This window comes from Osmerus mordax, chromosome 7, assembly GCF_038355195.1.
Source record: "Osmerus mordax isolate fOsmMor3 chromosome 7, fOsmMor3.pri, whole genome shotgun sequence".
Taxonomy (NCBI): Eukaryota; Metazoa; Chordata; class Actinopteri; order Osmeriformes; family Osmeridae; genus Osmerus; species Osmerus mordax.
In genome coordinates, this window is record NC_090056.1 from 14,707,446 (window position 1) to 14,722,786 (window position 15,341).

General features: G+C 47.5%; 1 protein-coding gene across 1 annotated transcript in view; it reads left to right on the plus strand.

Annotated features, from left to right (window-relative positions):
- Positions 1 to 14,344, plus strand: part of plch2a (phospholipase C, eta 2a) — a 31,826-nt gene extending 17,482 nt beyond the window's left edge. Inside the window, exons 11-23 of the mRNA XM_067239077.1 lie at positions 846 to 953; positions 2,047 to 2,202; positions 3,175 to 3,273; positions 3,393 to 3,490; positions 3,604 to 3,692; positions 3,924 to 4,109; positions 4,233 to 4,340; positions 4,477 to 4,601; positions 4,718 to 4,802; positions 5,587 to 5,733; positions 5,865 to 5,944; positions 8,932 to 9,304; positions 11,748 to 14,344. Coding sequence (XP_067095178.1) covers positions 846 to 953; positions 2,047 to 2,202; positions 3,175 to 3,273; positions 3,393 to 3,490; positions 3,604 to 3,692; positions 3,924 to 4,109; positions 4,233 to 4,340; positions 4,477 to 4,601; positions 4,718 to 4,802; positions 5,587 to 5,733; positions 5,865 to 5,944; positions 8,932 to 9,304; positions 11,748 to 13,372 — 3,279 coding nt within the window. The 3' untranslated portion in view covers positions 13,373 to 14,344. The remainder of the gene's footprint in view (positions 1 to 845; positions 954 to 2,046; positions 2,203 to 3,174; positions 3,274 to 3,392; positions 3,491 to 3,603; positions 3,693 to 3,923; positions 4,110 to 4,232; positions 4,341 to 4,476; positions 4,602 to 4,717; positions 4,803 to 5,586; positions 5,734 to 5,864; positions 5,945 to 8,931; positions 9,305 to 11,747) is intronic.
- The last annotated feature ends 997 nt before the right edge of the window (positions 14,345 to 15,341 follow it).

Genomic DNA, 15,341 nt, shown 5'->3' on the forward strand with positions numbered 1-15,341 from the left:
TTCCATATCCCCACGGCAACACTTACAAAACCTTTCTACAACTCTGAACGCTGCCTGATCGACCTGCACCAGAACCATGTGTCCCATGCCGGGACTTTTCTGTGGCTGTTGCCGTCAGCCAATCACCACCAGCAGCATGGGGCTTCACTCTCCCCGTCACTACAATTGACGATGATTGCGGAGAATCAAACTCACCTCCTCTCTTGTTATATCCGGGGGAAATCTACGGCTGTGGCGGCGAGCACCATGGCCCCATCCTTTACCTCCGCATCGATCCCTGGATTTCTGCACCCTTTCATTCATCATTGTTACATCTTTTAAAGTGCCTCCATAACCATCCCTCATGCCCTTTTTAAAGCCGTCCACTTACCTACCGATGAGTGTATTTCTAGTGTAGCCTTCCTCTGTCATCCTTCAGATTGCCTTTGGCGCACAGAAGTCCCTGGTGCCTGGTTATTCTACAGTCAGGGCCTCTCCATTTACTTATGGAGAAACCAGGGGCAAATCAGGCATTCTGATACCATGGGGCCAAACAGTCCTTGAATCGCAGGATGTTTACAAGACCAGACATACACCAGAGACCACAAATAGGATTAGTAAATTCACCACAAACACATTACTGTGGGACCTATCTACTGGCTTTCCGACACAGAAAGGCAGTACAGTGTATCCATACATATTTAAGTATGTTGATACGGCAACTGCAATATTGGGGGGCGTTTTCCATTTGATTCCGTCTGAACCAGGCTGTCCGCTGGCTTCCACTGTTCTGCCCCGGTGCTGACATCTCGTTATTGTCGTTGACTCCGGTGGGGAGGAGGTTAACAGCTCTGTGTCTCACCCAGGGGAAGAAGCTCCCTTCCAACATCGACGAGGACGCTGAGGAGGGCGACGTGTCGGACGAGGACAGCGCGGACGAGATGGAGGACGACTGTAAACTGATGAATGGAGATGTAGGACTTTCTTCATCCTTTCCCTCCTTTGTCTCGTCATACGCACCTCTATTCTAATCTATGCTGTTGTAATCCATTTGATATATTGTTGGATGTATGTTTGATTGGAGATGCACTACAATATGCCATGGGTGTGTTTGTGTGTGTGTGTGTGTGTGTGTGTGTGTGTGTGTCCGTGTTTGTGCTGTATGCGTGTGACAGCCAGTGAATGCATAAGAGACTGTCTTAGATGAACGATGTCTCAAGTATGAGTGTATCTCCATCCTTCAGGGGCCTCCCTGCTGTCTCTCTCTCCTTTCTGCTGTGAAGCCCTGTTTCCTCCGTTTACCTCACATCAATCTTCTTTCTCCTGTCTCTCTATCCCTCACCCTCTCTCCTCGCCTTGTCTTCTCCTGCCTTCTCCTCCTTTCAATGTTTCTTGCTCATTCCAAAGTGGAAGGTACTGTACAACACGGTATTCTGTCATGCACTGTGTGTTTTAAATGGACGCCTTGTCTCTTGAACATGAACTCCGGCCAGGAGCTTTGGTGGAAGGTCATGCAGTCAGGGCTGGGACAGTTCCATTGTCTAAGACTCAGCAGTATACTAACAAGATGTGTTACAGAAGATGTTCTAGTTTTTTCTAACCTTAGCTGTCACATTAATGCAGCCTGACATTAGTCCTACTCTTATGTCATGATGTTGCATGCGTGAGCGTCGAACAGCCATCTGAGTTTGTTTATGGATGAACGGCTCCATCTAGTGGTCAGAGACGAGCGACGATGGAAGACCATTGTTCTATCAAACTCATGCGTAATCAATGGATGAATCATTCATGAGGTGTAATGCATAGACATACATCTGATTTTCTCCATGCTGTCTGTGCTGTAAGTCCTGCTGGATAATAGGATATTGCATGGCCTTTTTGTCCTGGTCACTGAGGCCATAATTGGACAACGTTCTTGTTTTTCTTTTCTGCTGAGATGTTATTTTGAGCTTGTTGTCTTACTCCCATAGATAGTTGACCTGCTTCTGTCACACTGTGTACTTATGTGTGTTATTTCCCCTCTCTCTCTCCCTGTACACCCGTTGTTCCTCTGTGGAATCCTCCAAGACATCAGTCAACAGGAAGCAGGTGGAAAACCTGGCCAAAAAGAAGCTGGACAACCTGATGAAGGAGTCTAAGATCCGAGACAGAGAAGACCCTGACAGCTTCACCATAGCTGCCCTGCCCCCCTCAGGGAAGGCCCCTGAGAAGGGGCCCCTGAAGGTAAAGCCATGGCTAAAACCCACTGAGACTGCACTCTCATTCAGTAGTATAGCCAGCAAGTCTACAATACATGCCCATCAGACTACAATACACGCTCCAGAACAATAAATGCCCACTACTTAGATGCCATTGATCGGTTTTCATGCCATAGCCACATGTGTTAGCCCAATGCCCAAATTTAATAGTTAAGAGTTATCTGAAAGACGTTTCATATTGGCAAATGTATTGTGGTGGAATTTTATCATTAAAAGTGAGGTCAGAAGAATTTGTCTTTATCTGTTTATTCTTGCAGCAAGGAGGAGGAGTATCTTTTGGTACTGTAAAACAGTACCAAAAGGATGTCTGGAATAGAAGGGCTCTCTGATCTTATCTGAGCACTCTTTTAAACATTAGTTCCAGACAGTTACATAATCAGTTCAATTGTTTGTCTATCAAAAGAGGAACTCCACAATATGCAAGGAAGCAAAAAGGAAACAGGCTGCAGAACATAATACAGATGTTCAACACTAGAGACAGAGCTGAAGACAAGAAAAAGGAACTTCCCTGAGGCATGGGAAAAACAACCAGGGTCAAACAGTCACATTTCTTAGACGTTAGGTCAGTAAGCGGAAAGTTAAGCAATACTGTCTTAGGCTTGTTTGTGCGATAGACGAATGCGGGGGAGGGGGGCTAGTTTGTGCAATAGACTAATGCGTAGACTCTGCAGAGAAGGGAGACTGGCGTTTTGGAATGTGTATTAGTGTATACTAATGAAGTTTTTCCTTTCACCGTCCACTAATCACTTTCTCTACAAATACTATTACGAGGCTAATTAGTCTGTCAGCAATGACAACATAAATCAAATAAACGTCATCACAGCTGACTTTTGTCTCTTGTGTGTGTACATTTTGTCATGTAAAACATGTTCTGAGAGAAATGTGTATCCTTATGCCAGGACAGGAAGTTCTGAGTTGTGATGTGATTGCTCTGCAGGACAAAGGTGAGGACGGGACCGACACAGGAGACGAGGCCAACACCAGCACCAACAAGCGCCTGGGCAGGTCCTTCATGGGCAGCTTCTCCAAACGCAAGGTCAGCTCCTAGTGCACCTCTGCCCACACGCTGCCCATCCCTCCCTTCTCCCTTGCTCTCCCTTCGTTTTCTCACTGCCATTGGCCAAGGCATGACTGCTGCTGTCTGACCCCCTGCAGAAAAAGACCAAGCTCAAGAAGACGTCCAGCTTTGAGGACACCGACACAGACCAGGAGAGCACCAGCAGTTCTTCCAAAGCCCCTCTCCACCACAGCAGGTACCCCAGCAGCTACTGAGCCATCACCGTCCCCACAGACAGCCTGTCTGGCCCAGCCTGTCTGGCCCAGCCTAATGTGTGTTCTCACCCCTCTCATCTGGTTGGTCCTGCAGGAAGAAAAAGACCATGAAGCTGTCCAGAGCCCTCTCAGACCTGGTGAAGTACACCAAGTCAGTGGGGGTTTGTGACATCGAGACACAAGGTGAGCATGTCTCTCTTGCTTGCCCCCCCCCGTCTCAGTTTCTCTTTCCCCTCCCCCACATACAGTTCCTTATTGGCCCATAGGGACTTTCCTTCCTCCCAGCATCACCAGCAAGTCCTTATGACGATGTTCAGATGTTGGCCTCTTCATTCCTCACAGAGTACATAGTTCTGTAGCTCTTATTTTAGAGGATTGAAGACATTTTGTTCTTGAACATGTACTCATGAACAGCAGCCAGCTGCAGTTGGCAGGTGTCGTCCCTCAGCGAGACCAAGGCCCACCAGATCATGCAGCAGAAACCGGCTGGCTTCACCCACTTCAACCAGCGCCAGCTCTCCCGAATCTACCCCTCCTCCTACCGTGTGGACTCATCCAACTTCAACCCCCAGCCCTTCTGGAACGCCGGGTGCCACCTGGGTAAGGGATTCACACGGCCAGCCACGGAGGGAGGGTGACCACCCACCTGACTGTCCTCATCAGAGATGATCCTCAGGTGGGTGAGAAAGTAAACAGAGGGGTACCTTTCTCTCTTTCTCTCAGTTGCGTTGAACTACCAGTCTGAGGGGCGCGTTCTCCAGCTGAACCGAGCCAAGTTCTACAGCAACGGGAACTGTGGCTACATGCTCAAGCCTGCGTGCATGTGTGAAGGTGAGCCACCTCAGACTTGCGCTACTGATTCCATTAGCCTAGCTGGAAGTGTGGGAAGCCAGACATCTTTGTTATTCTGACTACTCCTACAGCGATGCTACTTTAAGTCTTCCTGGTCCTGTGTTTACCCCCATAGGTGCCTTTAACCCTATGATGGAGGACCCACTGCCAGGCCAGATGAAGAAACAGCTGGTGCTGAAGATCATCAGTGGTCAGCAGTTGCCCAAACCCAAAGACTCCATGATGGGAGACAGGGGAGAGGTAACACAAACACTCACACACACACACACACACAGTTCTGCACACTAAAGGGTTGACCTCTACCAGAGTCCTGCGGGGGTGTTAAATGCAGATGTTGCTGTCTTTTCTTCTCTCAGATTATCGACCCCTTTGTTGAGGTGGAGATCATTGGTCTGCCAGTGGACTGCTGCAAGGAGCAGACGAGGGTGGTGGACGACAATGGTAAGCAAAGCTGATGCAGTATAATATGAATGTGGGCCCTGCAACGTTATGAACTGGTTGGTCATCCGGGGAAGAGTACAAGTTCAAATCAGCCCTATACTGTATGTCGCTTTGGATAAAAGTGCCTGCTACATGAATACATTATCTTGATTTTTTGTATTAGTTACTGGGTGACTGCTTGGTATTTTGCCCTTGTGGTGTGCTGTTCTGTGTGATATGGACATGAGGATCCATGAGTTGTATGTGGCTAGGCAAGGATACGTGTGCTTTGAATCTGTGTGTGTGTGTGTGATGTATTATGAATGAGCATGGCACCACAGTTGTGCGTGGACAGTCTTGTCTCTGGAAGCCCATGCAGGCGCACACACACACACACACACACACACACACACACACACACAGTCTGAATTATTCATGTCTGCTGAGCCAGCTGTCTCACTCACCTCTCCCTCCCTCTCTGTTTATCCTCTCTTGCTTTCTGCTCTCCCTATCTGCCTCTTCCCCACCTCTCACTCTCCTTCTTTACCTCCCCGCTTTCTCTCTGCTTTACTCTGTCCAACTCCAACTTCCATTTTCCCTGTCCCATCTCCTCCTCTCTCCCCCTTCTCTCCCCGACCCCCCTCCCATAACCTTCTCTCCCGTCTGTATTTGAGTCATCTTCTCGCCTCCCTGGCTTTCCTCTGCCCCTTCCTTTTTCTGCCTCCACCCTTTACCCCCCCGGTCCTTTTTTGGTTCTTTTCCTCCCTGCCTCCCCTACCACCCCCGTTCCTCCTCCTCCGTCCAGGGTTTAACCCTATGTGGGAGGAGACGCTGGTCTTCACCCTCCACATGGCAGAGCTGGCCCTGGTCCGCTTTCTTGTGTGGGACCACGACCCCATTGGCCAGGACTTCATCGGCCAGCGCACCCTCGCCTTCAACAGCATGTTACCAGGTAGTGGAATGAGCCGGACCCTTCCTAGTCTTCGTGCGTGTCTCAGCGTTGGTTTCTCGAGAAACGTGGTCTCGTTCCAGTGATGATTTATGATGCCGTGTTTTTGTGGTTGTTTTTTATTATTATTAAAGGTTACCGCCATGTATATCTGGAAGGTATGGAGGAGGCTTCCGTCTTTGTTCACGTAGCTGTGAATGACATCACGGGTAAGGTAGGTACTCAAAAAGGAGGAGCACGCATAGCGCCGGGGCTGCCAGGTGTATGGGTACCCCTGTTTTTTTATGTGTTATCTGCAATCATTCTCAATGGATAAGATACGTACCATTAAAAAGTCTATTACGTTCAAATGACTTCATCCAGTTTGAACACGTTCTTAGAAATTAAGATTTAATCTCTACCCGCGAGGGAAGCTGACACATTAAGTGTCGACATAAATGGAGACGTGAGAGCTGAAGCAGTTCACATTCGACAGAATGATTGAAAAATCAATAAGGTCTATTAGTCTTCCTTGAATCCGTGAATCATTCAACAAGAAGACTCCATAATTGTGATCATTAATCTGTAGTAGGTAGACAGCAAGTGTAGCCCTGCCTGTTGTCCCATCTGTGTTTCCTCTGTGTTGGGACTGCTGGAATTTAAAATATCCAGAAAACTATTTTTCACATTGCCTTGTTATTTATTTGTCCCTATACAGCCATTAATACCTAAACCGTAGCATTGAGGTCAGGGTCATGTCCTGAATTGTTGTGATACAGGATAAACATCTGGACCCATCTGGACACATGGCAATTAAACTATTTACACCTCAAACTCTATTATTTCAGTTTATCTCAATGCATATTTTATATAAAAGCCATTTTACGCCAGACCACCATACTGTAAATAACCACTATTATTCATCTCTGGTCTTCTTTAAATATTTGTGTCTTTGTCGTCAGTGACTTTGCTATTTGTGCATTTTCTGTTCTCTCCCTTTCTCTCTCTTCCTAACTCTCTTTCTCTCTCACCCTTTTGCTTACTCTCCCTCTCCCTCCCTCCCTGTTTATTTGTGATTTCAGTGGACCCCTCTTTGTCCAAACGCTGCAGTTAGTGGCAGGAAATTATTAGGAGCCCTGAAGGTGCCACTCAGAACTCAGGTGTAGTGAGACCCAATCAGCATCTTGCATGTGCCCAACTCTTCTTCCCGCCCCCACACCAGTGACTCCACCTCCCCTCCTCGAGCCAATCGCAAACATTCAGAAAGGCCAACTCATGTCCCACATGAGTTGCAAACATGACTGTGAACAGCTTTACTCGCCCGCATTGTCATTGACCGAAAGTAGATCCAATGTCACTAACCTGTATCTGGAGTTGTGGGAAATAAGAGAGAGAAAGAGGCAGAGATAGAAAACTACAAGAGAAAGACGGGAGTGAGAGTAGAAAGTGATGCTGGCTAAAGACTCATCTATTCCCATCCTCGGGAGTGAGATAGTCATTGTGGTGCACTGCAGGGGTATTCAGTTCCAGAGTGTTGGAGGACTATCGGATCTGTTTCCTTTCTTGTTACCGTTCATGATATTTCGTTTGCGTCTGCAAAACTGTTGTAGATAATAGATTTCTGTCATTGTCATCATTTAAATGGCTTTCTACAGTACAGTCAGGAACTTCTTTAGTGTGAAGCACTAAGTGCAAACAGTACGTTTTGTCTCTGAATGTATTTGTCTTGTTTTATAACTATTCATGTTAGATGTTAAGACATGCAGTGTTTTCTCCTTGGCTAAAGCTGGCGTGGCCGATTCTCTTCCTATGAGTTTTTACTCATAGCTGTACAGCTTACAGCTATTTATGTTCCTGGTAGAGTATCATATCTGAGTCAGTCAGTACTGTTTGTTCCACCACATGGACCTTCCACATGGTTTCTGACATGATATTGGGTCACTGTACATCATGTGCTGAAGCAAGGCAAGTGTTAAATATCCATAGACAGTTCGCTTATGGCACAGGTTGATGTGTGTCAGGTTCCTTAGAGAGATTTGATCTTGCAATAACCCGGTGGGAAAGGTTAAGTAAATGGTATTATCCCCCTGTGGTACTCTCCCCCATCCCAGAAACACAGTTATTTAGATCAAGCTACGGACATCAAAACAGAATACTTACTGGTAGTGATCAGGTTGTGTATTGGTGGAAGAAGTGCAACAGATTTCCCACTGTCACTCGTATGAGTGACTGTGAAGTTAAGTCTCATCATTCTTTTTGTCACCTTATCTCTGTGTCAGTGTTCCTTGCCATGCTCACGTCCATTGTGACCTTTCACCCTCCACACCAAGTCCTACATTCTGGATGGACACAGGCCGCACCCTCTCACTGTGCTGTGGTGTCACAATTAGGAATCATGTGTTCTTCATAGTTTGTGAACAGTACACTTCCGTTTTATTCCATCTCAGTGATTGAAAGCTGTCCTTGACAATCATGGAAATTTAATTAGACGTATAATAATTTTTGCTACTTTGAACTAAGTCACACAGTTGCATAGCAAATTAACAAATAGTTTTAGATGGTCTGAAGAGTTTGTCTATTTTACGATGAACGACTCGATGACCTAACCCTCAGCAGATGCAGTGAAGGAGCATGTGCTAGCAGAAGCGCATGGATTGCTAACCTCTGCAAGAGTAATTTCACAGAATCATACTTAACCAATTTTTTCCAGCTGTTTTTATTAAGGGTTTCCATTGGGAATCTATCAATTATTATGACAGGTGACATTCTATCAAAGAAACACTGATAGAATATGATGTCATCTAACCTTTTGGTATTTAAAACAAAATAGTATGATTACTGGTCATACCATACCTCTTTCTTGTAAGTCGCTTTGGATAAAAGTGTCTGCTAAATGACTAAATGTACCACCTTTCTGGCTGAATATTGCATGGACAGATATTTTCAATGGTGTATGTAGTTTGTATTGCATCCGGTATCTGTCCTGAATATCGAAGCATGTCTTTGATTAATAATCAAGTACCCTCCCTCATTTGTCATTTTACTAATACAGTAATGCAGTAGTGACAACCAAGTCACTCCTGGTCATACTCGGCTTAAGACTCTGTATTGTATCTCAGTATTTCTTTACTGGGTAATTTAAATAGCAATAGCATAAACAGTTAGGGTTTATCTGTGTGTGTTGTACCAGTTTAATATGTGTGTTTTACTCTCTGTTTGCAGGCCAAGGTGGTCAGCGGCATAAAAGGGCTGTTTCACAGAAACCCAAAGCAGTCTTCCCTAGACAGCCATGCTGTTGCACAGCACAGCCGTAAGCACCCATTTGGTGTCCACCTCCTTCGCCGCACAGCCAGCGCCCCCACCAAGGGACAGCCCAAGGTCAAGAAGGGCTTCCCGGAGATCGCCATCGACACCAAAGACTACAGTTCAGAGGGCGCCAGCGAGGACCGGGAGTCCGAGGAGCGGGACGCCACCTCCTCCCACCCCCCGCCGCCCAATCACAGCGACGCGTCCAGCACAGCGCGCGGCCAGCACCAAGGCCCGGGCCCCTGGGACCACAGCACCAATGGGGCCTTCCACCCTGAGGAGGGCAAAGGTAAGATCCCCCCACGCTTCCTGCGAGGCGCCATGAGTGAGCCACTAAAACGGGCAAACCGCCTGCGATTCCAGGACCCCCTGGACGAGAAGCCTGGGGTGTTTGCCCGTGTGGCCATCAATAGCACAGGCAGGATGGGGGTCTCTTCCAACTGCATCAAGTGTGTGATCGGGTCTAAGGAGAGCCCTGAGGTGGAGAGGAGGTCCAGGGCGGAAGAAAGGCAAGCAGACAGACTGGGGGGTAAGGAGAAGCAAGAGAGAACTTCCCGCTCCCCCACAGCTTTAAGGCAGGTTCAGCCTGAGCCTCTGCCCAAGCCTCAGACCATGGCTTCCCAGCCAGAGCTTGAATCCCTGCCTCAGACCAAGTCCCAAGCAGACGCCCAGCCCCTAATCAAGCCCCAGGCTTTGATCCGGCCTATCCCATTCCCCAGATCCAAAGCCAAAGCCAGGCAAACTCTTGACACCCAGCCTAGCCGGCCCCGCCCCGACCCTAATGTGAGGAGCGCCCGCTCCTGCAGTATGCCCCGCCGCCATAATAACTCCTCTGTCTCCCCGGCAACAACCCTCTTGCCTGAGTGTAGGAGCAGCCTGCGTTGGCAGCGCCCGCCACCACCAAACTATGGCACGGCCTGTGGCCTCAGCACGGTGGCCAACCCCTTCACCAGGGGCACCGCGGGGGGCACAGCGGGGGGCACCGCGGGGGGCGAGCTGTCGCTGAGCGACGCCAGCAGCTGTGACAGCCTGGGCAGCCTTAGCAGCCTGGAGCTGCCACCTGCTCTGCCGTCCCGCGCCGTCCTCGATAGCCGCAAGCGCGCCGTAGGCACCCTGCAGCGGGAGATGAACGCCCTCTTTGCCCTGAAAATGGACGAACTGCGCAGCAAATCCCCCATGTTCTTTGCTGGTAAGGTAGAACGGGTGTCGACTCCTTAGCCAAGTCCACCCCGTCTGTGTTTCCCTGCTGTGTCATAGTGGGCCAGTAGCAGGGCCTAGCAGTGAAGACCTTTATCCCCCACGTCCTCAGAGCACACCCCTGGTATTAGCTTCCTGACTGTTGACCTGTGATGTCCTCCTTACCCCTTCCACAATTTTTGTTTCTTGCTAGTTCTTTAACCTAATCTAGACCCTAGTTCCCTCCAAACACCAATCAAATCTTACCCTAGTAGAATACAATTCCTAGTTGCTAGCAACTAGACACGGGATAGTGTCACTACTCATTGAAAAAGTAACAGTGCTTACAGAAGCATTAATAATTAGCTGGTATGTAATAAGTGTGTTTGCTTATTTGTCCTTCTGACATACCTGACCCACCTGACAGATGACAAAACTGGTAAGTAAAGAGAAAGAAGCAGCAATAGGGTGTAATTAGTTATGCAACAATGAATTCACAGGGTTATTACTGTGCATATATATTACTAACCACAGCTACCAGCCCACATCCTGGAGGAACCGAACACACATTCGTGGAGAAGCCAACTTGGGGACACCAGTTTAATAGTCCCTTAGCTTTTCCCACACAATGTTGTGTAACAATGTATTTACAGTACAGGCGATGTGGGAAGAGTTATATAGTTATATTTATGCTTGTCATCAGCTGCATGCAGCTGTCATAGGTTCTCTGCTCCCAGAAATTAAACTTTTGAAGCTGTACTATGGCCCTCGTCAGTGGTCACTTCACAAACTAATGACTAGTTCATTGTTTACTCTCTCTATCTCTCTGCTAACACTAGGTGTGATATAACGTTTTTCCTTTAGAATTTGAATGTTGAATTTTCTTTCCTTTGTGTGCTTCCAGTTTCTCTGACATCTAATTTTGTATGTCTTCCAGCTTTAGTGCTCTTCTCTCCTCTCTCTCTAATCCCTCCCTGTTTGTGCTAAAGTCCTTTTTCCTTCTGTCCCCCTTGCACGCTCTCTCTGTTCCTAGTGCAGAATTGAGGGGATGACCAAATCCAGGTAAAGAGAACCCTTGAATGAAGCCTCACTATTTTCCCCCTCCCTGAATGCCTGTTTCACCTCCCTCTCTCTCCTCTGGCCTTCATGCCCTGCTGATCTTCAGGTGCACCTCAATGTGTTCATTACCTCATCTGTGGTAGAGAATGGCATCGTCATAATTGTGCCATGAATCACACACGCCACTGTGACTTAAAGCATGACTATTTAGACTCTAGGAATATGGATTTTGTGTCTTGTAGGTGGAATATCTTGGTACATGGTTTTGTTTTGTGTGAATGAACATAGACCATATCTATATTTTTTTTAGGTTGCTTTAGGGCTGTTTTTTGGGTGGTATACTCAATTCCAGGTTTGGTCAGTTTTAGCATCAGAAGGCATGCATAATGTTAGGGTACTAAGTTTATGCAGGTCATCTTACTTAACCATGATCGATAATTGGTTCTCAGTCATACACACGCTGATGTTTGTCTCTGTTGTGCTTTTCCTCTCCACAGACCATTCCACCGTGCAGAGACCACTCCCTCCCCTTCCACTGCTCACACCAATCACAGAGGAGGCTGCTGATGGACGCTTCACTCGCTCTGCCCCCTCTCTAGCAGACCACACGTCATCCCACTGTCGCTCCCCACCATCCACAGCAATAACCATTGTTCCCAACAACCAGGGAGAGAGTCCTGTCAACGAGAGGGGGAACAACAGCAGGCCCCCTTTCCTTCACAGGGCCTCCTCGCCCCCTGTAACTCCACTCCCTTCATGCGAGGCACCAGACTCGAAACCACCCACCTCCCACTCCAATAAAGACCCCTGGGTCAGCAACGGCACTGTGCCCCACCAGGAACAATGCCTTCAAGTTGACGCACCACATGCTGACCAAAATACTGAGTGTAAGATGGAGCCGTCCTCTGCTGTCCCTTCCGCTAAACACTCTTTAGTCCCCAACCCTCCCAAAGTCCAGGCCTTGAGAGCACTGTTTGGCCCCCCTTCCTCAAATACACCCGTCCGCAGGACCAAAAGTCAAGGACATGTGCGAGTGGCGCCAGGGACAGGGCAGTGCCAGTCAACAGTGCCGGAAGTGTGCACTGATGCCACCCTGAACGACCGACTTTGGAGCAAGCTAGAGCCAGGCAGCCATCGAGACAGTGTGTCCTCCTCGTCCAGCATCTCCTCCAACGACACGGTGATCGACCTGTCCCTCCCCAACCTGGCCAGGAAGAGTCTCACCTGTTTGAGCAGCGCTGGGGGCGGACCTTCAGGCAGTGGGACCAGCTCACCCTGGGCCAACCACCCTCACTCAGTCATCACCTCCTATGCCACGCCAGGAGTCAGCAAATCAAAGTCCAACCCCAACCTCCGGCAAGGGGAACTGGAGGACGAGCTCCAGCCCCGACCCCTAGGAACACCCAGAGAGGCGCCGACAGAGTCCCCCAGCAGACTCACCCAGAGGAGGCACACCTGGAGCAGGCTCTACATGGAGGGGCTGAAGCAGTCGTCCTCCGCCGCCTCCACAGTCAGGAGGCCCTCTGTGCCTACCACTGCTGCCAGCAGCTCCGTCGACACCGGGGCTTCCATGTCCAAGAGCCTAGGAGACTTGACCTCAGATGACATCGCCTGCAACTTTGACAGCAAATACCGTAGCATCAGCCGTAGCTTCATCGTCAGGCCCTCCAGGGACCAGCTCCGGAGAGGGAGTCCGCAGAAGCCCAGGCCCCCCGGCGACCTGACGGAGCAGCTGCGGATGCTGACTGATGTGGAGCCCTTGACAGCTCGCGACTTTTGGCCCCAGCCACTGCCCCAGGAGGCGGAGGAGGCGCCTCTGAGGAGGATGTCGTCCCGGAGCCAGAGCAGGGTGCGCTACATCGCCAACAGGGCCAAGCAGGCTCAGGAGAGGCAGAGGCTCCAGAGACTCGCCCAGGCCACAGCTGGTGCTGGCAGCGTCAGTGGCAGCCCCATCGAGGAACGGGGAAACCCTGAGGGGGCATGCTGTGTTGCCAGGAGCCCCTGTGCTGGTCTGGACCTGCTGAGCCAGCTTACCCCCCCAGGGCCCCCCAGCAGACAGTCCCAAACTGACCCCGATCCCAACCCCAACAACAACGAAGTCTTTTTTAGGCTTAAGCTCTGAACTTGTTGGAACTGAACGTGAAAGGCCTCAGAGTTTAACTGAGGAAATCCATCCAATGTTCCACAAGTGGAAATTGTAATTTTTGTTAAGAACTGGGAATCTGTTTATCTTGACAGGATCTGTCTTACCAATTTGTTGTTAAAGCACTGAATAATTCTAATCTTCCAGAGACATTTAAATGAAGCCGAGATCACCATATAGATAAGGTTTTGTGTTCATTGCTATGAGAATCACAGTATAAATCTGGATTATTTTATCACTGTTGTATCCATTATTCATAATTCATTCTTCGAAGCATTTAACTCATAACTGGTCACGGTACTAGAACCAAACAACACATAGTCTAATAGAGACAAAGAGATCTTAGAGAAGTGGTCTCTACATTGCAGCCAGTTTGCTTGCACCAGATGTTAAATATTGACAGAATATATTTCGAAAACAATTTGCAAGACTTTCTTTATGCCTGTCTAAGTTTATAGAGATGTCCTCCATGTCCAAGTTTTCACTCTAACATGACAATATCCTGCAGCAGCAATAGAGGGCCAATAGTGGACTAGGTTTTAAAATGACCCATTCCAACCCTGTTTTCTTGTTTTAATCTTTAAATGTGATAGCATACTGTACTTCTAAACTGAGATTAAATACACTGTATATGTTGATACATTATATACCCAGTAGCTGAGCTATGTGCTAGCAATATTTTTTTTTACAATGACAATGTATTATACTGAAGATAACCTAGATGGATTTTTAAACAAATGGATGCAAGCAAAATACCATGCTATGTGTTTGTCTCTAAGGATAGTAGGAAATCAATATTTTACGGAATAAAAGGTCTTTTATTATTTCATTTTATTTTTTACTTTTTTATCTTCTGCGTACAGTGACTAAATGGTGATTTGACTGTGCTGCCAACATTGTTGCTAACTGTCCATCTCCATGGCATGTCCACAGATATTTTATGCTGTAGTAGTGTTGTTTATTTTGCATCCGTTTTACCAATTTTGATTTTGACTGCATGTATTTTATGCATTGTTTTTGTCCTAAAGATCGATTTTATTTTACAATTACTTTTTAAATGGAAATATGTCAGTTTATCTGCACAGTTTAAGACTGATTAATGGAATGTTTGGCCACAACAGCATCATGTCTAAATTCCTTCAACATGGTGGTATCAAAGCACGTTTATTTGTACTGTACTGTTTGCACTGCCATGCCAGTTCTTTGCAGCATTTTAGGAACAATATTTAAATATAAAACCATGTAATAATGAGCTGAATAAATCTCTTTACTGTATAGTACCATGAGGTTGTATCTCGTATGTTATTACTATATGTCATTTGCAATATTTTGTAACCGTGTTCAGAACAGATGGGCAGTCAGTTAACAAAAGAGCCCAATAACAAAAGAGTTCAGGCTATGCTTGTCCAGACTGCTTTACTGGCTTGAACCCAACATAGGGCTGCTTACACCTAACCTTTCTAATCCTCAATGGCTGTTCGCCAGACTCCTGTGAGGCAAAACATTTGCAGAACGATTATGGGCAGACCAGTTATACTTCATGCCAGACAGTTGTTTAAACAAAAAAACATTTATCTTCAGTCCCCAGTTTTTTCAAGAAAGCCAAAGTATATTTAACTAAAATGCTTTCCAAGTAGCCTACAGCAGGGGTATGGGATGTCCTCATCCATGGTCTACATGCTGTAGTAAACCAAATCTTAGAAAAGGATTGTTTAAATTATTAGTATGTACAGCATTAACTAAACCCTTTCACTGCTTACTGACTTGTCGCTCATAAGCCTGCTGTAGTTGCCAAGGTGACGACCACCTCTGGCGAGCTGCTGTCAGTTGGCGGGCCCATGCCATTATTACTGGGAGGCTTCTGAGGCGCGACATGCTCCTGTTAGCCACACGGACAGGGCCCCGCTGTGAAACACACACAAAAGACAGCTTCATTAGGATTCCCAGA